The sequence below is a fragment of the Gymnogyps californianus genome, chromosome 17 (assembly GCF_018139145.2).
Source record: "Gymnogyps californianus isolate 813 chromosome 17, ASM1813914v2, whole genome shotgun sequence".
Classification (NCBI taxonomy): Eukaryota; Metazoa; Chordata; class Aves; order Accipitriformes; family Cathartidae; genus Gymnogyps; species Gymnogyps californianus.
In genome coordinates this window covers 9,094,643-9,119,179 of record NC_059487.1, presented here as the reverse complement: position 1 = coordinate 9,119,179, position 24,537 = coordinate 9,094,643, and the positions used below count along the sequence as shown (strand labels likewise).

Here is a 24,537-nt window from a genome sequence, read left to right as displayed (position 1 = left end):
GATTAAAAAAATATAGAAAATTAAGAATTTATAGTTTCTTACATCACTCCCTTCTGGCCTGCAGCTGCAGCAAGAGCTCAATACTTCTGGGTGTTTGGGCATGGGACTTGCTTATGAAAAGCAGCCAGAGAGTTCAGTGAAATGGGGTGAATCCTTTGTTAATGGGGTGTGGGAGTCCTCAGCAATCAGTTCTGGAGCAATGAACGGCTCTATACTGCCAGGCGACAATGGGAAGAGTGGGGCAGCCTTGAGAAGCAAGGAGTTAAAAGGGTTGATGTTCTACTTTGAGCCAAAGCTCCTGGGGAGGCTGAGTCCACCGTAAATGTTGCCACAGACCCATGAATCCCAAGGCACATACTGGCTGACGTTTTAGCGTAAGTAAAGCCACTATTGCAAGTGCTTTTCTATGCAGTAAAGGCATACAGCCTTTTACAGCCCATATGTGTTGTAATTATATAAGTTGATACAGATCTGCTCAAAATCAGCCAAATTACTTGAAACATGAAACAGTCTTCTGGCCAGGACAATTCACTATAGAAAACTGTGATGGGATGGCATTATGGCATGTATAATGTGAATAGAAGGTGGCTTCTGTATTGGTTTTGATGATAGTGAGGAACCAGGGCTGAGGATCATGGTCCTTTGTGGGACATGTGAAAGGAAATGATAAGACTGTCTACAACAATGTTCCCCTTTTCTGCTGTGTCAAGTCTGAAATTTCTCACTGTGCCCCAAACAGGGAACTAAATGCCTGTTAGTAGTCTGACAGTTTCATGAATGATCAAAAAACTCCTGGTGAATGCAAAAAATAGCAAACTATTTTCAACAATTATCTCTTTGAACTTAATGATGCAAAATTAATGATGCAATTTTCTCGGGCAAATTAAAGATAAAAAAGACACCAAAAATTTTTTTAAAAACTTCCAATTTTTTCCTGGATCCATCCAAAAGAGATGTTTGCTATTTGACCCCAGTAAACAACTTCAAATATTTAATGCAAGCTCCAAGCTCCAGTTCTCTCAATGAATTTCTTGAGAGGAATGGAATGTATCTTAGAAATAGGATCATAACTCAGTCACAGACGCAATCCACTGCTGAACATGCATTACAATGTGGATTTTTAAGGCATCTTAACCTGAGACAAAAGCCCAGCATCTGGGGAAGAGAACCCAAATTATGGTTTGGTTTTTTTAATGGGAAAGGCTAAGGAAAAAAGCACAAATATCTGGGAATAGTTACAGAGTTAGCAAAACTGAGAGTGGTACTGTAATCTTAAATGATTCAATTTGTTTGCAACATGTGAGGTTCTACAGAGAGTATATGAAATAAATTTGCTATCTTGCTATTTTCTTGATAGTTTAGAAAGAGCACTTTCTCTGCTCCACGCAGTCTGTGGCTGGAGTCCAGCATTTAAAGCTGGATGCATATCTTCTCCACTCTAAACCTGCAGAGCAATGGGATGAACGAGGGGAATAAATTACAGATGTCTCTGTCGGGAGGCCCACCTGATTTTTGCATTAGCTAAAGGCGATCACCTTCCACGTTGATCTCCCCTCCTCATGCCTTGCAGTGCACCAAAGTAGGGCAGCAGCAAAGTGGAGCACAGGGCCAATTTGGTACTTCTCTCTGCAAAAAGATGTCAGAACTGGGGAGGATCTGGGAGCTTTTGTTCTCTTTGAGTTTGTTTTGTTTGTTCTTTCTAAGCAAAAGAGGAAGGTATCTCAGCAAATCCCACCATTTGTGAACACTGAAGAGTAACAAGTATTAATCAGGAGGATTAGAGTTTGCCCTTTTTTGCTGTGCAAATTAGAAGGTTTCAGGGTAAATGGGATGCCTTCTGCTTTTCCTTGCTATTATAGCTGCTGAAAACCCAGCTAAACCTTTCTGCCCATAGGTTCACCCCCTGGCTGAAATGTGCTGCCTGCCCCAGGTGTTCTTGTAATCCCGCGTGGCAATTGTCAGACATTAAACTGGGGATCCCAGAAAAACACTTGAAAACAGGAAAAAATCTAAGGATCACACACACAAAAATGCAAAAGAGTGTGGCTGCAGAAACGGAGTTGCCATAGCTGTTAGAGACTCAGCGAGACAGGGTGGAATCCAGTGTTTTGGAAGGTTTCCCCGTATGACACAAGATTTTGGAATTTTACAGCTGGTAAATCCTTATTAACACAGGCAGCCACTACTGGCCTGGATTCCCTGGCTCACTGTTTACTATGGGGGCGCCTAGTGGAAGTGTGCCTGGTCCTGATTATTCAGCTTTGAATCTTAATTGTTTAAAGAGAATATTAAAAAATAATAATAATTCTTGGAATAAACAAAAGGCAGAGAGACAAGCTCCCATCACCTGTTGACAGAAAATTGATCATGTAGAAAGCTGGCATGGGGAGTGGAATTCCCTATTCTCCCACTTAGTCATCGCATCCTGGTGTGACTCATTTTATTACATGGAGGTTCCCAGTGGTTTTATTTTGAGAGGAGCTTTTGTTTAATAATTTATACACACACACACAAACACACGTATAATCTTAAAAAACCAACAAATCTATTTTGATGAATTGGCATGAGGAATCATTTGGAAGAGCTCTGGAATGACAGACTGCCCCTGCTGCTTCACTACTCAACTACTGTATTTATGTTTTATTTTAGTGTGAACTGAATTCCTCAACAATAGATGGGGAGAAATGTCCTCTAGACTTGTTCTCACTGTGCAAAATGTCAGATTTGGGGCTGGGCTGGATGGTGGATGACTAATCCATTGGCCTTTTACCTCCCAGACCTTGACTTGTATCTTTGGCCTTGGTGACTCAAACTTATGTCCTCAGTGAAATGAAGGCACTGGCCTCAGCTCATCATAAACAGAGCTTCATTAACTGCAGTGGGCAGTCTCGCTTCAGAAAGAAAAAGAAATCCATGGAAATCAAGCTCAGTGAAAAATTTAATAGCTCTGTTTTTTGAGTTTTAAATTCATTCATGCTGTGTTTGCTCTAAAGTTTGAAAACTATTCTGAAGTAAAAGCTTAGAAGGAGACAACTGCTTAGGACCAGATGCTGAGCAAACTTGCACTGACATGAAGCAGAATAACTTCCCAGCTGAAATCAGAATTCATCCCTAAAAAGAGCAGCAGAGACTTTATGTGTGTTCCCCTACCCGTAAGGTTTCTGCATCCCAGAAGTGGTGTCTGTTCTGCTGCAAAGCATTCATTGTTGTTTACTTTGTTCTTGGGATGGCTCTAAAAAACCTTGACTGTTTTCCAGAGATGCCTGTCATTTACTGATAAAAGCTGACAGAGATAATCGTTGTGCTTTTTTGGAAGACCTTCCAAGAAACACAGTGAATAGGGAGGACTCATTGCAAGCCCAAAGGGAATTCTGCAGAAACGTGTAGTTGGAGCAGCTGTCCCACTAGCTACCAGGGTCAGTTTTTTGGGGGAACTAGTAGGGTTTGCTGCCTGGGAAGAAGGTAACAGGTTGTTCATTGAGTAATTTGTGTAATGCTTGACTGAAAAGCAATGTACATTTTCAAGCATAAAATCACATGCAGGCACAGAATCACATACAGAATTGGCACAATAGTATACTTAGTCTTCAACTGGAGAGAACTGCAAAGAAAATTTCCTGAACCTCTCAGTCCATCAGTCATGCTTGTTCAAATAAAGCAGTAAGTTTGTTTCTCTGCTAGTTACTGACCCCAAAGTCATGAGTAAGGGATCGTGAATAATGTGTAAAGGCTGTAACTGGTTCAGAAAACCTTTAATTGGCTAATTAAAAAAAGCCCTATAAGGGGCTGCAGAGAATCACCCAAAATGTTCCTAATGCAGACTGACATTTTGATTTTCCCCAAAGTTTGAAGCAAGACTTTTGGTATGATCACAGTTTGGGTTAGAGAGGGTAGAATTACTTTCTTCCAACAACTCATTCATTCCTCCAAAGAGTGCTGACACAATCAGATCTCTCATCAGGGTTTAATGCTAAGTCTCATAGCCCTGAAGCAGCACAAAAATCTCTATTTCCTGAACATTTCACTGACCTGTGGTGTTAAAGACTTGCCAACTAAGACAAACCATTAAATGAGCCGGGAACCACAACAGTAAAAATATTGCATGAGGCAGCCATGGCTGGTAAGACCTCAGGGTCTAAATCCAAAAATATTTTATCATCTTTAGTGGAACTACTGCTCTTTTCAGAGGTGCAGATTGAATTCCCCATAGTGGAGGTAGAATTTGAGACACACCACACACGTGGACCTGGCACCAAGTTCCCATGTCATCCACACGTGTACAAGGACATCCCTCCAGTGCTCTGGCTGGCGCGTATTGGTGTCAGGACAGCCCAGCGCTGAATGCAACTTGCAGAGCACATATTCTCTGCATCTGTGCGCTCATGCTCTTACAGTACTTCAGCAAAAATGATGCTGTTGCTCTTTTGCAGTTTTCTTACCTCTCCACTGTCGAAGCAGGTTTAATTATATGCAATAAACAGCTATCTGTACTTGTAGACTTTAGATTAAGTTATTAGTCAAGCTGGGGCTTAAATCTTCTCGGTTTGCAAGCAGGGAGGGGACCACTCATTTGTCCGGTTTGTGGCATGACAGAATTACAGGGTAATTAAGGCCAGAAGGGACCTCGGGAGGTCGTTGAGCCCAACCTCCTGCTCAAAGCAAAATGCATCTGTAGTGTTTAGGCACCACCTGGATTGCAACACTGGCGCTGGAGAAAAGGGCCTACTTTGGCGTACCCAGGTCGTGACACATTTTGTATTGGGGGCTGTGCTCTACCGTCATATCAACATTATGATTTTTAGCACATCCTTGCAATAAAAATCCCATTTTTGCTGATGACTTTCTTCAAACATCCACTTTAATTTCCTCCTAAAAAAAATCTCATTTATCCACATTCTAAAGATGATAAATGTGTTGACAGTTTGCTGCAAGTTTTCTCTGTTCAAAATTTCCTCGAATTGTCCTACAGATGGGCCTTAGACTTCTTAGTTTATTCCTCCTGCTCTCCATTAACTCTCTGAGTGTGCATAGTCAAAAGATTTCATTACCAGCAAAAAGGATAGGTTAAAGTAGAGAGAGAATTCTGCATGCAGTTGTATTTTTTCATTTTATTCACAGCCTCCCTCATCCTTCTGCCAAAAGCTCACCGTAATGTGCATATCCAGAGGGGTTAAAGGAAAAGCAAATATTGTCTCGAGCTAAAGTTTGTACATTCGCAACTATAAAAGTGAAGCAGTGAGACGGATGGAGCCGCATCATGATATTTCAGTATAAAGGTCAGGGAGTGAGCTGCAGAGTGGTTATATTCAACAGGGCTTCAGTGCTTAAAGGACAGGGATTGCTGCTGCTGACAGATTTGTTAGAAACCTGTTTAGCTGCCGCGAGCATGAATATATCCAAACAGAAGCATCTATCATCATTAGAATGATAACCCCAAATACATTTATTTCTTGTTTGGTTGGGCTTATTCTTGTTCTTACTCTTAATCCCCACAGACTTTGGACTCAGCCTAAACATCATTTGACTTTTATGCTTGGCTTCATTACCTTTTAGTGCAATTTCAGTGGCTCAGTTACTAAATCAAATCCACTGTGATTGTGGTTGCATGTGCTTGACAGGCCTCTTGAATACGGCAGATGACTTGGAGGCCCGTTTCTCCTTTTTTTAATGCATTTTGGACCAACAAATCCTTTTGATTTCTACCTTCTTTGTGAAGTTAGTGCTGTTGTATCTGCACAGACTGTTTGAATTTAGCAGTACAGAAACAAAGATGAAAACATTCTGCCTGGAGGAAAACCAATGTCAAATATTCCCACTTGGCTGTCCTTGTCAGGACATCTTCATATTGCATTGCTTAGACAGTTCCCGATGTGTGTCTCTATCAGAGCTCTTATTTTATGACATATTTTGTTGTTTCCTTTTCCCTCCTCTTTTCCTCAGAGAACTATAAAAATTTGTCCTTTGGGGTTTTTTTGGGGGTGTGGGGAAGTTCCTTAACACATACTATGATGGTTTCTTTGCACAAAGATCACCTAGAAGAGGAATCCCCCCATTAAGTATTTTCTGCCTTGGTCATCAGACAATACATTTAGTATTTGCTGGATTAAACCCCCAGTATTTGCTGGCTTCCCCCTTCCCCGAAATGTTTACCATTTCAACAATGGTTAAGAGTTAGCTGTGTTAATAGGTGTATAGATTTAACCTGCAACAGTCCAGAGCAGTGGCCAAAGCGAATGCTTATTGTTAAATAATGAAGTATTTTTGACTCCTTTGCACAGCGGTCCTTTGGGATGTGAGGGCTGAACAGCAAATCAGGCGAGAGCCTTGCTGGCTCTAATTACACAGCTTGCTTAGGCTGTCTCTGCTCTGGCAGTCTGTCACTAATCCACATGTTAGCGGAGAAAAGACAACTGACTCACTGTGGGGGAACTTGAAACACTTAAAAAAAAAGGAAAAAGTCAGAATTATTTAGCGTTTTCTCCTTGCACCAGAATGCTGTGGCAGTAGTGGCGTGAGGTGTTGGAGGCCCGGGCTCCCTCTCCCCTCTCTCCCCCTGTGAGGCTCTTCCTCACAGGTAACTGATGGACGGAGCCAAACTTCCAGCTATTCCTTGGTTGCCTCCACGTCCCCAGTGGGAAGGATCGGGGATGAGGAGGCCCAGCCAGCGCTGTGTGCCCACTTCTGCCCCACCACAAGCCAGGCACCCTGCCCGAACGCCCTGGGGAGCTGGCCCATCCTGAGGGAGGAAGGGGCACGCTGTTGGCGATGGCCTCGGGGAAAACCCTTCTCTCCCTCGTGTGTCTTTAGGGCCCAAAACATAGCAGAGGTCTCTCAGGTGTAGGGTGCTGGGGCAGGTGAGGTCCTGCCTGCTGCGGTGGGCATGCTAGGAGGGACCCCTGGGCTGAAAGGACGCGGAGCTGGGGCAGGCAGGGCCCTCCCTGGGGCTGCGGCCCGGCCCGGCCCGGCCGTGGAGCAGCAGCTCCAGTCCCTCTCAGGGAGAAGCTGTCCGGAGAGCCGAGCACATCTGTCAGCTCATTGTCTGCACGGAGTGGAGAACAAAGAGGAAAACAACAAAAAAAAATGCAAAATGCATTTAAAAATACTCTTTCATTTCCCTTTTTGCCAGAAGCAGAAGTACTTAAATAACAGAGGACAAAAGCAGCTCTTGCAGAATTTCCAAGAATTGGGAAAAATAAGAAGTCCTGTGAGAAGGACTGTTTTTAGGAGACTTCCACCCCCGTGCTGCCAGACCTGGGCATGCAGTCTGGGGAACCCCCGCAGAAACGCGCCCGGGAGCTGCCTCCCCCTCTCTAAAGCAAACACCAGCCTTGCGGCTGCAGTATTTCAAGTCACGTAGGTTCGTTTGGATACGTGTCCCCTATTCATTTTAAAATCAAGCTTTCAGAAAGGTATGAAGCAATTTTTTTTCCCATCAGTATTTTTTTTCTGCAAATTGCTTGGCTAAAAGGCTCAGCAGAATATAAAAATCAAAGGGGTAGAGATTAAAATCTTAAAAAAAAAAAACAGTAATAAGGCAGGCATTGCTAAAAGATGTTTCTGGGAAGTGTGGGCGACAGTAGATTTAAGAAATATTTGTAGCTAGATGAAACACCCAGTTTGTGTACAAATGTCCTGTCACTACTGATGTACTCTTATAGCACGGGCGTTACTTTGATGGTATTCCATACACGGGGATCAAATTTTATTTTCCTCTATAAATACAATTTTGTGTAACTCAGAATGGAGATGAGCTGCGTGGATGTAATTAAGAGCAGAAAGACTTCCAGTGGTTCAGAGGTAGAGGCTGTCACACATGCAATGAGGTGCTTTTACACTGAGTACAGTGAATATTTGGTGCTTTATGTGACTTTAGGACTGCCGGTGGCACTCTGTCACAGCCCACAGTGGTGGCAGTGCTGAGGCGCAGATCCACTGTCAGAGATGTTGGGCTTGCTCCTCTATCAGAGGAGATGTATTGCTAGATATCGTGTGCTGAAGTTTCATATTGCACATATAAGAAACAAGTATAAATAGTAAGAGAGCATGCATAACAGAAATCAAGCATCCTATATAGCTGGTTTCCCAATTACGGTAAGAATCTGTCCCTGTTGAACTACTTCTAGAAAAACCTACGTTCCTGTGAGAGTTCAGAGCATCTGCCAGTTTCACTGTGCAGCACCTCTAAAAATCAGCCCTGAAGTGGCTCAATTTGCTTGCTTCCATCTCCACTCACCCCATACGAGATCTGTTTTTTAGCTAGTCCTTCCTCCACCTCCTCGCCCATTCCACCACTTACCACACTGGTGGGGAGCCATGTGGTCTTAGCTTAAAATAGCGGAAAGTTTGCTGAGCTGCTGACCGAATGTGACCACTAACAAGTTATCTGACCTTCTGATGCCCTCCATCAGTCAAGCTGGCTGAAATCAAGTCTGGTAAAAAGCAGATGTTGCACCTGTACTAAATACTTCATTCCTCAGTTTGGCTAATTTCTACATAAACATTTAATTTTAATATGCATGTAAGCCTTTTCCTGGCAAGAGAAGTGTTCAATGATATGTTTAAATTAAATGCTGTTGCTTTTGGTTAGGACTGGGAAGGTGCTTGAAATTAAGTCCATTTTGAGAGCTTTGCTAACTTGGTGCCCTTAATTTGTCTCCTTTTTTTTAAGTCAAACTTTATGATTTAAAAAAATACAGTGAGGTTAATATTGTGATATTCTTCTAGATGGGCAGCAGATCTGGGAGATGGAGGCAACAGTGGACAAAGATAAGAGCCAGCCTGTAAGTATGCAAAACATTGGATGTCCTCTCCTTGGGCTTCTCAGACAGCAAGTTGTATTCAAGGGGTAGTTTTCAAAGAGTTTCTCAAAAGCAGAAAGAGCAGCTATCTTACTGCTGTGATGAACAAATGTCAAATGCTTCAGCAGTAAGTGTGTTGCAAAAAGAAACTATTCATTTAGCAGTAACCCACAGCAAATTGAGTAACTGCTAGATTTTGTGTTTTTGCAGAAGACTCTATTGTATCAGCCCAGTCCTCTGCAGGATGCTGGCTGTCCTGACTTCCTTTCAGCTGTATGGAAGTCTTGGGTACTCTGTACTTTGCAGGACAGGATTTGTACTATAGTATTTAAAATGAACATTGATCTTTCAAGGGAATGAGCCTCTTTGTTCACGTTGCTTAATGGGACCTTACTGTAGTCGTTCAGTGCATTAGCACTTACATTGCCAGGGGCCATGCCTGTCCTTGCGGAAGAGAACGGGAGACTTGCTGTTAATTTCCATGGAAGTGGGATCCAGCTGTGTATAAGTAAAAAGCCTATAGAATAATCAAGTTTATTCTAACAAAAAGAGGGAATTCTGCAATACAGACTTGTTTATCAAGCACAGTGTGATTAACAGTGCTGCCGCATTTATCACCATTCTGTGTGTTTTATTTGTAGCTGAGACTTCTTTCTCCAAGTTCAGGACAACATCAAGTACCAGACAGAATATAGAACATAGAAACCAGCTTCATAGTACCAAAAATCTTCTAGTCTGTCACCACCTGCCCTTTTTTTCCTTTCTTCTTTTCATACCAGTCTTTATAGGGATGAATAGAAAGATTTCTCTTCCTTTATGCCTGGACATGTAATGGGAGATGCACCCAAGAATCTGCGGTCAGCCTCAGTTACTAATTCTATATTGTCATCTTTCATTGTTTCAGAGCATGCTTTTTGTAGAAGTACCAGAGTACCGTAACAAGCACATTCGCACAGCTGTGAAGGTGAATTTTTACGTCATCAATGGGAAAAGAAAAAGAAGCCAACCCCAGCATTTTACCTATCACCCAGGTAATTCTCAAGGACAGAGCGAGTTGTTGCCTAGTTCTCATGAGCAAGATTTTATTTTCTGCTATGTTGTTTTCTTGCCATTATTTGAGGATCTAAATTTTACTAATGTTAATTCAGCTGAGTGCAGCTAAGTACTCAACAACTGTTTGGTTTAAAGGATGCATGTGATTTATGATCAGGAATTTCCCATAAATTTAAGGGGACATTTATCTTGGCAATGGGCTGATGCTGCCCCATTCACTTGATGGAAGTTTGCCAACAGCCTCAGTGGGAGCAGACTCAGTCTGTGACATGATGTGACCCTGTGAAAACCATGAGCATTGCCTTCCCCAGCGGACGTGTACGACAGTAAGATAACATCAGATCTGGGAAAGTAACAAGGGCTTGGTATGGAGGAAGATGAGCAATATATATTCTTCAGAATGAGGCTGGTTGAAAAAAATATGAATGCTTTTCTGATGTTCTTCCTCTTGAGAATTGGTGAGCCATGTCACAATAAATGCAATAGGATTACTAATGAGATTCCCAGAATTTCTCAGCTTTGGCTGGGAGAAAAATATTGTGAGAAAATCAGAGTATTGTGTTTGTGGAAACCAGAAAGGATAAAATAACAGTACCAGATTTTTTGCAAGCTTCAAAATGATGTCTTAATTTGACTGGTTTCTAAGGATGGGCAAACACTCATTCTGATTCTTATTTAGGTCTCCTCCAGGCTGAAAATCTCTGGTCCTCTCCATGAATTTATGAACTGTATAGGATATCACCAATGTGAAGGTTTCTTATAGTTGCTAAATTGTTCTGTTATGGAATACTATTGATAAGTACAATACTATCTCAATACGATCCCTAAAATAGACCACTTCAGAGAAGGAAACCTTATACTTCCAAAAAATAACCCAGTTGCATGACCATTATATGGCTTCCATTGTATGGTTTTTCTGTACTGAGTTTTGGGGAAGATTTGACAAAAAAAGCATTAGAAATGTGAGAAGTTGTCTGTAGAGGACGATCATTTATTCACACCAAGATTCACACAACTCTCACTAAAATCGTGGTCTTTTAAATGTTGGTGTCAGAAAGATCTTCAGCTCTCAGTACTGGGGAAGTTACATGTAGCAAAGAAACTAAAAAGAAAGCCCTAAAGTAGTTCAGCTGTGCCTTTGGTCGCTGGTTAAATGTATGACAGAAAGAGAGGAGTTGTATATGTCATAGGATTTCTAGTTATCCAGTCTTCCTTTGAGATGGAAGTACTACAAGAAACACCTATCTATGGCTTCTCATTTTGCTTATGTCCCAGAATGAGCTAAAGTATTGGGTTTTTTTGATTTTCAGAAATTCACGGTTAAATAGATCGTTAAAGATTTTAAAGAACGTCTTAGTATAGAGTGCTTTCTAGAGAGACTCTGCCATGATTGCATATATGTGATTTATTAAACTCAATGCCTGCAAGATATGAGCTCGCACGTGCAAATCTTGTAAACAGCTTAAATCTCTTATTACTTCAAGGAAAACCTCTCTGTTTCTCATCAGCTTGTTACGAATAATGTCCTTTGCATGCTTTATTCTAGTACCATCAATCAAAACAGAGCCCGTTGATGACTATGATCCAGCCTTAATCTGCAATACAGTACACAGTGGTCTGGGAACAGTAACACAGCCTTACTATTCACAGCATACAATGGTCACCGAATCCCCTTCCTGTCTTGTGGCCACTATGGCTCCTTGCCAGCAGTTGCGCTCAGGCCTTTCTTCTCCTGATTCTCGATACCATCAGCAGAATCCAGCCGCTGTAATATACCAAAGAAGCAAGAGCCTTAGCCCGAGCCAACTGGGCTACCAGCAATCCAATTTGATGGCTACACCGGTCGCTATTTCAGATGCCCATAGGTCAGTGCTGGTGCACGCTGGTTCTCCAGGCCAAACTTCAGCGGTGCTCCACCACTCTCCAGGCAACCAGCAGTCTTCTCCAGTGATTCACTATTCTCCAACCAACCAGCAGCTGAGGTGTGGAAGTCACCAAGAATTTCAGCACATCATGTGCTGTGAAAATTTTACGTCCAATGTTGCAAGATCCAGCCAGCCCCAGGTCAGTCAAGCACAAAGGTTAAGTCCGAGTTCATATCCTACCGTGATTCAGCAGCAGACAGCCTCAGGCCAGCGAGCAGCAAAAAATGGACCACCGGTTAGCGACCAGAAAGAAGTGTTACCAGCTGGAGTCACTATTAAACAGGAACAGAATCTGGACCAAGCATATCTGGATGACGGTAAGCACCGCTCTTCTTTTGTATGGGTCGGCTTGTTGGAGGGAGGGAGGAAGTTTAGGGCTTATAAATCTCACCTGTTCCTCGGCACAAAACGAACGGGGCCTCCTTTTGATGGGTGTGGATATTTGCTGTTTGCTCATGCTGCATTTTGGTCTTTCCTCAACTGCATTTTTGGTAGATGGCAATGCACTTCGGCAACTGAGCAAAAACCATAGTGTTCTGCAGAAACACTCTGTCTTGCTTCATGCCATGGAGGGAGCTGTCAGGTTTCAAGCTGTTGCCATTTTGTTTCCATTTGCCAAAGGTTAGTTTGGAAAATGGAGAATCTGAAACAAAATGCACTTTTAAATTATTTTTTTATTATTCATATCAGGGCAAAGTCCACTTTGTAAAATGCTTTTGTACATTTTGTACCAAAAAAAAAGGCCATTGAACAGTCTATCAAGGCCTGTAATGAATGGGGTTGTGCTGCAGGCAAAACTATTGCAGATGTTCTAGATGAACAGTAGCACATTGATAAGTAAAACAATGCTGTTTCTTTGTTGTGAGCCCAGCAGATTTAGCCTTTAGGAATGAATATAAGTTAGAGTAAAGCTTTCTTTGAACATATCCTGCTTATTCTTAGGTAGGCAGATATTGGCAATCTGGTTGATTGGTTCTTTTATTAAAGTATGTTCCTTGCAAGAGGAAATCAATGCAAAGTTAATAGTGCAGCTGGACACTGCAATCATAAAGGCCAGTAGCAAAACCGACATTGATTTTAGTGGGAGCAGAGTGAGGTTGCTGGATATATTGCTGCAGATACAGAGTGTTCTTATGCATGAAGTATGGACCTGATTTTCACATAGATTCACTGCTGCTGTGCTCTCAGTCTAGGCAATTGCATGCATGGTTTGATCTTGTGAATGTGCACTGTTACGTGCTTTGTAAGCACCCAGTAGTTTGGTATTTTTACTGCAGTTACTCACCTAGAGTTGTGAAATTGTGCCCATGAAAGTTTTACTTTCTTCAACTTAGGTACTGAGTGCTCTGTGGCTGTATCATGTACAGTCTTCATTGCTGCTTTTGTGGGCAGAGCAGAGTTTGGATGGTTTTCTCCATTAGTCTGTGTTTGAAATGTGGTTGATACGGCTTTGGTGCCATCACAGTAAAATCTGGAGAGTTTTTACTGGTCCCCTTGTCTGAAGAGGAGTCTTGAATTGGGTTTTAACAGTGAATTTGATTTAGGAGATTTGCTGGATCTGCAAGAAAATAGCTGAGTAAAATCCACTTCCCATTCAGGGAATGGAGCATGATGACAAAGCAAGATGATCTTTCTAATAGTAAAATTGAACACTGTGTTTTAAGGTACTTTTAATATGAGAAGCTGAGAGATTCTTCCACGTTTCTAAAAATACTTGGTACAAACCTTGATAAAGAAATGAAAAAGAAAGAATCTTGAAGTTAAAGCTAGCAAACTTCAGAGTCGAGCCAAAGTCCACTTAAATGAACTCCCAAAATGGACTGCAAAATTAATTTCACTGGGTTTTGAATCAGGCCAGTAATGTGTAACTATAGCATAGCTTACAAGGGATGCGCTTGACCTCCGTGCTAAGAGGAGCCATTAGGCAGAACAGCAGCAAGTTAATAATGAAATTCCAGGCTTCTGCTTGGCTGACTGGATCATCCTGAATTGATTTCAACTAGAGATTAATTTATCAGTTATGCCACCCAAGTCAGACCAGGCAAGATCGGTCACATGCAGTCTCTTTACTGACCTCAGTGAGTGTACATTAGTTAGAAGTGTCTTGGACAATTGTGATTTACTTTAGGACTTTGCAAAACATTTCATTCTGAAATGTTCAGGACTTGAATTGAAAAGCCACTTTGTTTGCTGCTGGGGAAAAGTGACTCAGAACATAACAAAAGCCATATTTTTCCTGACTAGAAAGTTTATTTTTGTGCTTTATAGTATTAAAAGAAAGCAAACCCAAAGGATTATGGAGGCATTACCCTCAAATCCCTTTTATCCAGAAAGCTCTTCTGAGATAAAGTGAGCTGTTAGGTCTTGCTGTGATTTTTCACGGATAGATACTGAGCTGATGGTTCCCCAGCCAGGCTTGGCATGAGTGCGCTCCACTGCCGCTGATGCACAGACTCTTGGGCAATCACTGTTTTGGTGTCTCTTGCTTCCCTTCGTTCTTCTTCCCTTCCCCCATCTTCCTCCTCCCTCTTCTTTGTTCTTCTTTCTCCGTGTTTCTGCTGACAGTCCAGCTTTCATCCCTTTCTACGGTTGTGACCTCCTCTCGTCAACTCTTGTCCTCTGCCTTCGTGGTTAACGCACAGCCTTGGTGTTCTGGACTTTGCTTCTATTCTGAGCTTTGCCACGAACTTCTTGAGTGACCTGGGACAAGCCCTGCTCTGTTGGTTCCTCATTCCTGAAGCTGTTGCCTCTCACAGTGTGTATGCTGTCCCAGTCTTTGAGCTATCCTGGAAGTGACCAGAAAAGAATATCTCATAGCTAACACAATTGCTATTTCTCTTTACCTCTTCCAGCTTCCTGATGCCACTGCTGGCAGGACCCTTCATTATTTTCTTATCTTCCCTGCTGTAAAAAAAAAGTATTTGTCCTTCTTCCTGAGACCATGGTTTGTTCTTTGCTCAGAGCCTTCACTGCTCCACAGGGCACATAATACTGGGGACTTAGCACACCTAACCTGTCTTTACCTCCTGCCTTGTAAAGATAAGAGCTGGTTCCACCTCCACAGGAGGATTACAGTTAAATGTGTGACCATAGCTCACAAAGCTGTAGGTTCTTGAGGTTGAATAGCACTAGCAGTGTAGCCAAAACAGCATGGACCTTAAGGCAGGTGATGGCAAGTATTTACCTGTTTTCTCAGGTGGGTTTTGCCATGTGTGAGGAACTCTGTGCAGTAGCTGCACAACAGGTACCATGCATACTGGCTACCTTAATGGTAACTTTGGCATGTCTGTAGCTCATTTCTGATTGTACTGCAGATGTAGAGACCTACCATATGCTTTCTTGGAAGGAGACATTTGCCCCTATTCTCCTCTTGCCGGTGCTACCTCAGAGCAAGAGGTGCCTAGCCCAGCCTATGCAGCCCCCTTGCAACTTCTCAACTTTCCCCTCCCATACAGAATTATGAAACGCGTGGTTACTGGAAGGAAGGGTCTAGCTATCAAGTCCTAGAAGTTGGATTTGGAAATGCAGCCATTAGGCAGACTGATGCAGGTTAGACAGTCACACATATGTATACCTTCATATATGTATTCCTCTATATACCTCTATATTTCTCTGTCAAAAAAATTTATGTACCTGTAACTTTTTGATATCAAATAGTGTAAAGATGAATCCCCAGAGGAAGGGACTATTCATGAAAAATTGGCAGAGAAACCTTTGTTGCATACCTCTGCCTCAGATTCATTACTGTTGGAAATACTCTGGGAGTGAAGATAAGCCATGGTCAGGAGATCCTTCAGGACGCATCAGGTGCCAGCCTAATGCTGGTAAGCAGTGATTAGCTTCAAATGCAAGTGAAAGCCATAGGATGAGAGAGTGCTCAGCACGTTGCAGCCGAGGTCTTGTTTTAATATTATTCATAACCAAAACCACCCGCAATGGTAAAAACTACACAACCAACCACAGAAATATGTTGACAAATAGAACTTAGTTCTTCCAGGACCTTCAGAGCAATCAGGTTAGCTATTCAAAGCACAAACCCAGTTAAAAAATCAGTTATTTACAGCACCGTCCAAAATCCCTTGGTGGGGCAGAATCGAGAGAGAGGGGGACCCAGGGCTTGGGGCACTGGTCATGCCCTGGACTGCCCATGCTCGTGCTGCAGAGCCAGAGGTTTCCTGTGTAGCCCTGGGGAAGCCGCTCAGCTGCCGTGTGCTACAGTTCCCCATCTGTGACACAGAGATACGAGAATTGTGTGACAAGAGCAATGGCAGGATAAATGCATCACAGACTCTAAAGCACTCAGATGCGACACAATCGAGAAGTGCCTTGTAGAGACTGAGTGTCAAGTATGGTGTTAGGCTATTTCCATATACAAATAATGCATGTGTAGCTGTTGTCTTGAATGTTATCAACTTGCCTGCCTTAGATTTAGTTCTTTTCGGTTCAGCTGTCATGTTGTATGCTTTTTACTTTACAGAGAAAAATGATTGTCATTATTCAAATAGTAACTATCTAACCACATCTGACACTCAGAACTGTCTGCTTGATACAGCACCTCTAAATTATTTTTGGTGCACCAGTAATCTTTAATGGGGAGGAGAAAAGCAAGGCAGATACTTGTGTAGTGGTTTATCAGACTGCCAATCAGCAGAGATGTTTTATAGTCAACTCATTTATTTCACAGAAAATTTCGGATACAGCAGATATTTCATTAGAAAATGGATCTGCAGGGTGTGCAATGTGGTGCTTGTAAATCACCCAGCACTTTCGATCACCTTTGCTACAAGCAATGTGTTAACTTGTGCAGTTTTGCTCCCCACCGCAGTAACCATTGCCCTAACCATGGGTCTCAACCAAGACCATTCGGAGTGTGTGAGGTCCCTACATTTTCTTTTTGTGTTCCTTCATTGAACAACAAGAAAATCTGCAGTCTGTCCCCACAGTGCCATGAGATGAAATTCAAATCCCTTCTTTCCTCCACGTTCAGGAATAATCTTTCTTTTCTGACCAGCTTTTTTCTCCTTAGCCCGGTAGCTCTTAGGCAGAAGCCTGAGCAGGGTGTACCTCCAGGAAACCCTGGGTCTCCTGGGGACCCGAGAAGCAAAGCTACTGTGTCAGCCCTGAGTAAGCGGCAGTCCGGGACCGAGCTCTTTCCTGCCGGCTTTGGTCTCTCGCCACCCTTGCCGCAGCGCGCAGCAACCCGCTCTGCATCTGCGCTGGTTCCGTGTGCTCCTTGGGGAGACCGGCGTGCGTGTGCGGGTGAAACGAGACGGTCAGTACAGCCAGGAGGGAAGGCAGGACACAGGGCCTCCCCTTGCAGCCAGCGCAGTCCGTAGGGCTTTGGCTTGGGTACTAGCACGTTGTGAGCATCCTGCTCGCCCTCCCCAGCCCCTGCACGGCGGATGGAGGAGGGGGTGGCACGAAGCCAGCTCTGTCAGCTTGCTGCCAGCTGGGGATTTCCCTGTGCTGGGGGAACCTCAGCTGCATGGTGAAGGCAGTTTTAAGCCCTCCGTGCATTAGAGCAGTAGAGCCACACTAGCAGGGGCCAGGGGTTCGGCCGCCTGCCTGGCTGTAGAGAAGCTGCTTTTCTCTCTTAACACTGTATTGTTTTCATCCCCAGAAAGCACAGAAGATGGTGGCTTTAAGAGCATGTTTTAATTTGGTTTGTAGTTTTCATCTTGTGTCCATGCAGAGTAAAATAGCAGTACAGGGCAGAGGGGGAAATGTTCCTGTTTCCTGGCATTTTAGACAGGAGTGAATTTGAATGTTGCAAATGGGCTGTGGTTCAGTTAGAGCAACAATTTGCATCAAAAAAAGCCATGCTCTGTTTTTAATTAGAACTACTTTTCATAGAAGGTGTGGTCATTCCTGCTCAGGCAGAGTTTGACTAAGAGCGAAGCATGTATGTTCTCCAAAACATTTCGCTCGAACACTCTAGCAAATCTATGTATTCATCAGACTCATTCTTGAAGCTCTGACTCACATTATTCCAGATTTTATGTTCTCTATTGGGACCTTACAGCACTCCATGGGTACACTACATGCGTTATTTTTGGATCACTGCTGTTGTGGGTTTGTGTTGTGTTAGGATCTAAGTCCCCCAGTCATTTGCCAGAGTCTTGCTTTTCTAGAGGCAATATGAAAAGAGAACAAAAAGGTGGTTCTGCTCCCAAAAACCTGTAGTCTGTTGGCAGGAAGTAGAAGGATCAGTGTATCAGGAGGAAGGTCTCCTGGGTTGTGTTTGAGCTTGGCCTTTCAGCAAAGTATTTAACTTCCCTGTACCTCAGTTTACCATTCTTTAAAAGTATCTTGTTATCCTTCCCTCTAGTACAGTTAAGCATTTAATTAATTCATGTTACTAAAACTCACATGGATTCTCAGACAAAAAAGCTGCATACCTGAATAAGAACTAAGTATTGTCACGGCAGGCTGGCATCTGATGTTCTTCTTCACCTCTAGAAACGATTTGCTATTTGAAAATTCAAAGAAATCCAGCCGCTTTTCCAGACTGCTCTTTCCCCAGCAGTCTTGCTGAGCGGCTGTCCTGCTGCCTAAAAACATGCAAAACAAAACAAAGCAAGAAAAAGAAAAAAACATACATCCAAAATCAGCAGTGGAGGAAGGAAGAAAATGAATCAAGTGATTAAAACCATAGTTCCACTGGCACCTCTTTGTTCTCGAGCTCAGGAATCTTTAATTGGTGCAGTCAGTGCCCACAGGCAAGTTGTGTTACAAAGCGTTTCCTGTTCAAAAGAACATGCAGACTCCATTAGGAGACCACGGGCACCGCCGCCAAGAACTCACACTGCAGGATGGGTACGTGAACGCTCTCTCGGTGCTTCGAGGGGCAGGGTCCCACCACGAACTGATGCACCAAGACAATAAACCCCAATTCTAGTGATTTGCTGGTGGAAGGCATGCCACCGTTTGAAGGCTAAACCAGTGGACTCTTATCAGCAGAAAGAGCTCCGTTTTCGGAAGGCATCAAGCAATTTTCAATTACAGTTTTGAAATACTGGCAAAGAGTTACTTGAAAAAAGAACTTGTTCATGCAGTTGGGAATTGAAAGCTTCTAAACCACAATAAAGTCCTTTCCCAGACTTGCTGTCCATTTACTCCACGCTCATGGCATTCCTTAGATGGTCTGAATCACAGACGGCAGACAGCTCTTATAAAGAAGACCATAGACACCCATCTGTTGGAAGACATCTGCCAAAATAGACCATACATTTACTTTTATTCCTTCAATCCACTTTCAATTTAAAGGGATAACAACAATAACATTTTTCAGTCCAGTGACACTATTCATCCAATGCAGAGAAACGGTAATGAATTAAAATAATTCCACTGCAGAAAGAAGCAGAGAAGCTTTTCCCCAGCTCTTAAAGATGGGTGAAGCAGGGCACAGAGCTATTAAATTACTTGCCCCAGCTGATGCAAAAAGTCACTGGTAAAACTGTAACTTGCCTAGGGGATCCCAGGCTGCCACGTCCCCCCGGCTGCCTCCCTCGCACGGACGTGGGGGTACCCAAGGCACGTGAAGCTGTTGTCCAGGTGTGCAGGAGCTGGGGCAGCGCTGGCCATGTTGTAGGTTGTTAAAACACGTGTTGCACTGAAGGGAGGGATTGGCAGAGCTACTCTCTCCTTTTTCTGTCTTTCCACCAGACTCACTCTTTTCATACTGCATGTATCAAAGAATACTACCTGCTTTCTAGAAGTGAACGATTGATTGCTGGCAAGTAATATGCTGCCTGTCACCAAGAACAGATGTGTCTATTAGAAACACCCTCATTTCTTAGGGCAAAGTCTGGAGACAGAGCGAAGCTGTCCTATGAGCAAGTACAGGATGTAAGGAAAATGAATCAGGGGTCTTCCTGCCAGCTAGGGGTGACACTGGGTGTTTTACGCAGCAATTCTTTCAGTTCAGTCAAAATCATAACTGTTTTGACAACATTTTTTAAAAATGAGGGCTTTGGAGATGAGAAGCAAGAAATGTGTGGATAGGAAATGGCTTATAACAAAACTGTGCAAAGCAGGAAAGGGAGTTAACTCCTTCTAGAACTAAATTCACCATGTTGCATTGAACCAGGCGCTCTCTGGAAACCTTTAACAAGGCTTGTTTTACACTTAGGCAGCTTACCACATAACTATGCTGGTTAAGGTGGTTGATTTTTTTTTTTATTTTGCTAACACAGCTATTATGGTAAAAGCTCTTGTATAGACACAGCTCTGTTGGTGTAAAAACACTGGAATCAGCACAGCTTATGCCAAGTCAGGGAACCACCACCAGCTGTTTCACTGAAAGGCTTTTGTACTGGGATGACTATGTCTGCATTGGAAGAAGGGTTTCCACCAGCAATGCCAGTGCTGCTAAGCTGGCTAAACTTGTAGGGGTAGCTACAGCCTATGTAACATAAGGGATTTTCACACGGGCAATAGTTGCACGAGCTCAGCCTGCTTGCTTTGTATGTTGACCACCTCAAAATGAATCCTAGTGTTAGTAACTTCCAGCAAAGATGATGCAATGGGCTGGATTAATTTATTAGAAAGATGCTTTGCTGAGGGGAGTTGTACCCTCCCTGACAATTATATAAGGAACCTGCAGCTAGGTATATATTTGTCCTCACAGTTTATCCTGTTATCTCCCCTTTAAAATTAGCACGATGTAATTGAATAAGTATAACCACTGAACTGGCTTTCATCCACATGGCAGCTTGAAGCTTTTGCTAATTCTTTGCAATTTCATTGTGAGTCTTGGAATATTTATAGCCATTTAAAAGTCCCTGTGCAGGTGACTCTAGCAAAATACGAGTTATTTTTTTCTTAGTGATCTTTTAAAGTCTGATCCAAGAAAAACCAAAACATTAAAAATATGAGCCTTGGTGTCTTGATCTTTCAAAATCCAGGCAGACAAGAATGATGCAACTTTGGGGGCGGGGGGCTGATTGCGTGATTTTAAAACCAATCTCATGATTATTAGAGGCCTGACTCATGAACTCTGAATGCCTGGGTTTGGCATTGCTGCTCTTCACAGTTTCATTTGTTACAAATTGTGTTAATGTTAAGAATGTGCAAAGATGGGAAAAGGGTAGGGGTCTTTTCTCCCCTTAAAGCACAATAATACATGGGAGGATTCAGCTCCTCCTGCGATGGCTAGTGAAAAGGCAGCTTGAGCCATTTTTGAACTGCACTTCTGAAATCTTGCATGCAGCTGCAAAGAGCCCTGCTGCTTTGAAAAGTTTGGACAACATCTGCACATTTCTTTAACTATTGTGAAATAAAATGCCTGGCAAGAATAACCATCTTAAAGATATACAGTCTATTTATGGTGCAAACTGAAAGCCAGTTATAAAGTCTTCTACTATAGAAAAATGGCTGGATTCTCAGCATTATTCACACAAGCAGAACTTTTCCAGTTAAGGTCACATCCTGCTAGGCAGGATAGTTGATGGGGGACTTTTTGTCTGTATAGATCTTTCTCTCACAAGAATGAAGACCTATAGGTGATTAATTTAAAATCAATTTTTCTTCCACCTGCCTTTCATACTTTGTTTCTTATGAAAATATTATTAATAATAATAATAATAATAAATCCCTGGCTATTTTTAAATAAAAAATTGAGGATTAATCATCTGAATTTCCCATCAAAGTTAGTTTTCTTACAAGAACTCTAAGTAGTGAGAGCTACTTTTCTGCCCAGCAGAAGCTAGTATGGCCTTATACTCCCTGGTCATTTTATAGTGCTGCTTACTCACCAGTTCCAAGAGACTTCTGTGCTCTAGTTTGGATGCTGTATGTTTTTAGAGGAATTTTAAAAGCAGACTGGACAAATGTACAAGAAGACAATCCTGCACTGGCTACGAGAGGTACTAGATGACCTAATAGGTCATTCCTTCTTCTCTGATTTGAAAAACAAGCAGCACATCTGTAGTCGTGCCAGCAGGAGAGTCAGAGATGGGGGAAGAAGAACAAATACTTGAAGACCATAAAACTCCCTTCCCAGCATATTAGCTCCTAATGTGAATTTTCAACCAGCTGCTGGCTTTCACACTCTTTCTCTTTCTCATTCTATAATAGAATGTTTTCTGTGTTTACCAAGAAGAAACCAGAGGAAGGTAAAAGTCAACCTAAAATGTATAAACAATGCAGTTGTGTCTGAATCATCACTCCAAGTCCCCGTACTTCAATTTTGCAAGCGCAGAAATCTGGGCGTACATCCAGCTGTGGATTTCACAGATGGATCCTCTCTCTGAAAGGGGTCTGCACAAAACCCCTAAATCCAAGTACTCCCAACTTTGCAAACATTCATTTTCTCCAGTTTAGGTGCGCGTCTACTAGAAATACTGCAGTCTGTCTGGCAATTAAACTCTGATCTCTATGTTCGCATGACTAATGGTCTGATAACAGTGACTTTGAAAACTTGGTCTTGAGTTGGATTTAACCAGTGTTAGGTATAAAAGAGTTAAATTTTCAGCTGCTGTTAACTAGAGTAAAACCACTGAGGATCAAAGGGCTTCAACAGTGATGCCCATGTGACTCAGCAGGGCAACACTAATTCACTCAGTGAGAAACTGGTCTAATACTCTCCATCTTCCTGCAGGTTCTCCTAATCCACACACACAGTTCCCATTTTAATCAAGTCATGTCCTTTTGTGGGTTTTTAATTTGGAAACTTTGCACTCCAAAACATGGGCTAAACTCTGCTCTCAGCTGAACAAACATGATTTCTTTAGAGTGAAATCGTAGTTGAACTAGATTTAGTGAGAAAAGTATTATTGACTTCTGCCTGTGGATGTTGAAGTGAGTGATAGGTTTGCATCTGAGGGAGAATTTTTCTGTGTGGATAATTGTCAGGTGTGGAAGTAAAGGTCAAAGCGGACTATCCCTTGCTCCTACCCAGCTGTGTGCATTTGGGCACGCTTTGACTCGTGGGTGGTGGGAGGGTGCTGGTAGTGCGGTGGTTGTGTGCCAGACCTGTTTGTGCACCAAAGCAGTGTGCACTGCATGACCAGAAAACGTTGAGGCCCTGCAGAAATACTCAGATGACATCACAGCAAAGTGACAGCATAGTTTAGTCCTTTTTCAATGCTTACATGTTGACTTGCTCTGCCTTTTTGCAAGGACTCTGAACCTTCACTTTCAACATGCAAAGAATAATTTGGGCCAGGGCAAAAGCAGCAGTAAATCAGAGGAGTGTGAGTTTGCAATCATTCCCTCTGATCATCTCTGCCACGGGAGTCTAGTCAAAGATTCCCAAATTGTGGTGTGGTTTGGTTTGGTTTCTTAATGATGAATGACTTCATCATCTGTGAATGAATCGAGTCAAATGTAGGACAAATAGTGAGACACATGAATGACTCTTATGACATTTGCAGTGTCTCAATGGGTGCTGGTTTATTTAGGTGGTTTCTAAGTTCCTTTGGAAAGAGTGAGAATGACTAAATGAAGGGGGAGCCACTTCAGAAGTATGGGAGTCAATGGTGAAAGTATTGTGACAGTTAAACCTCCCTGGGTTAAATATCTGTCATTATGAGCAACACAGCGTCGGTTATTTTGTAAGAGCTTGGTTCCAGGAGACTCCGTAGCCACAAGGCCAGAGGAAGCTGGATGATGTACCAGACGTTGCATTCCCTTTATGGTCAAATACCTCCCGGGGCTCGTGCTGGGTCTTCATCAGCCACTTTTGGGTTTCTGATTCTTACCAGGAGGCAGCAGGGCTGTTCTCCGAAAGTGTCTGTGAAGGTCCCGACTTCGAAAGGCACCTGCCCTCAGATGCTCTGTGTGGTTGTGGTGCCTCCAGCTTGCCCACAGGCAGTGCCTTCGGCCGCTGCTTTCCAGGGGAAGGGGCACTGCTGGGGGCATACAGGGCACTGCCATACCTGTGCTTTAATCGCATGTTTCACGGGTCTGCCAAAGCCACTTAAAAATAAGGCCCAGCATTTCTGTAGGTAAATGGTCACCAACCTAGGAAGTTGTCCTTAGGACTTGGGGAAGTGCTCCAGTTCAAGTCACTGGATATGAAGTAATTACAATTTTGTACAAATTGATGTTTGCAAAAGCTGGAAGTAGTCTGCAAGCACTGGCGTCTCTAGGCATTGGGCAGGTCCAGTGAGCAAACTGACTTGGTTTAAACGAGAACTGAGGCAGATCGGAGAAGGACTTTTAGCAGCTGTATTTCTTAATTACATTGTGTTTTGTGGGTCTTTTTTCCTTAAAATTACATTTAATTTTTTCTTGTCTGGTTTCTTCTTCACACATGTTCATTTGCTTTGAGTGGGGTGCCGTCTTCTTCCTTGGAAAGCATCTCAAGGTACTGATTTCCAGCAGGCAAACCCTAGGGTGAGATATTCAGCTAGGTAGGCTGGGTTACATGAGAGCTTATCTCCTGAGGTCATCCTGCAGCTTCATGTCTTCAAATAACTTCTACTATGTTTTCAGATACATTTCCTTTTTAAAAGAATGCCATTCATTTTAATACAAATTTGTCTTCAGTATAAATTTTATAGGCTATTATTAAAATAAAAAGCACACAAAACTATTATTATGTCTGTTTTAGAACAGACCTGTGGACCTTTGTTTTATACTTGATTACATTTCATAGCTCTTCCCATCTTAAAAACTAGTGCAAGTTTTAGATCAAGATTAAGACTTCCCAAAAATTCAGGCTGTTCTAATAATGGTCTTGGTTTAGATGTAGCATTAAATGCTCCTCCAACTTTTTCTGTCATGCAGAAAAACATCTCTGCATTTCAGAAAACACT

At 42.7% G+C, this 24,537-nt stretch overlaps 1 protein-coding gene across 1 annotated transcript in view; it reads left to right on the top strand.

Moving 5' to 3' along the window:
* NFATC2 (nuclear factor of activated T cells 2) overlaps nucleotides 1–24,537 on the top strand; it is an 89,277-nt gene that overhangs the window by 48,115 nt on the left and 16,625 nt on the right. The window contains exons 7-9 of the mRNA XM_050907182.1: nucleotides 8,725–8,780; nucleotides 9,703–9,829; nucleotides 11,398–12,093. Of these exons, the coding sequence (XP_050763139.1) occupies nucleotides 8,725–8,780; nucleotides 9,703–9,829; nucleotides 11,398–12,093 (879 nt within the window). The remainder of the gene's footprint in view (nucleotides 1–8,724; nucleotides 8,781–9,702; nucleotides 9,830–11,397; nucleotides 12,094–24,537) is intronic.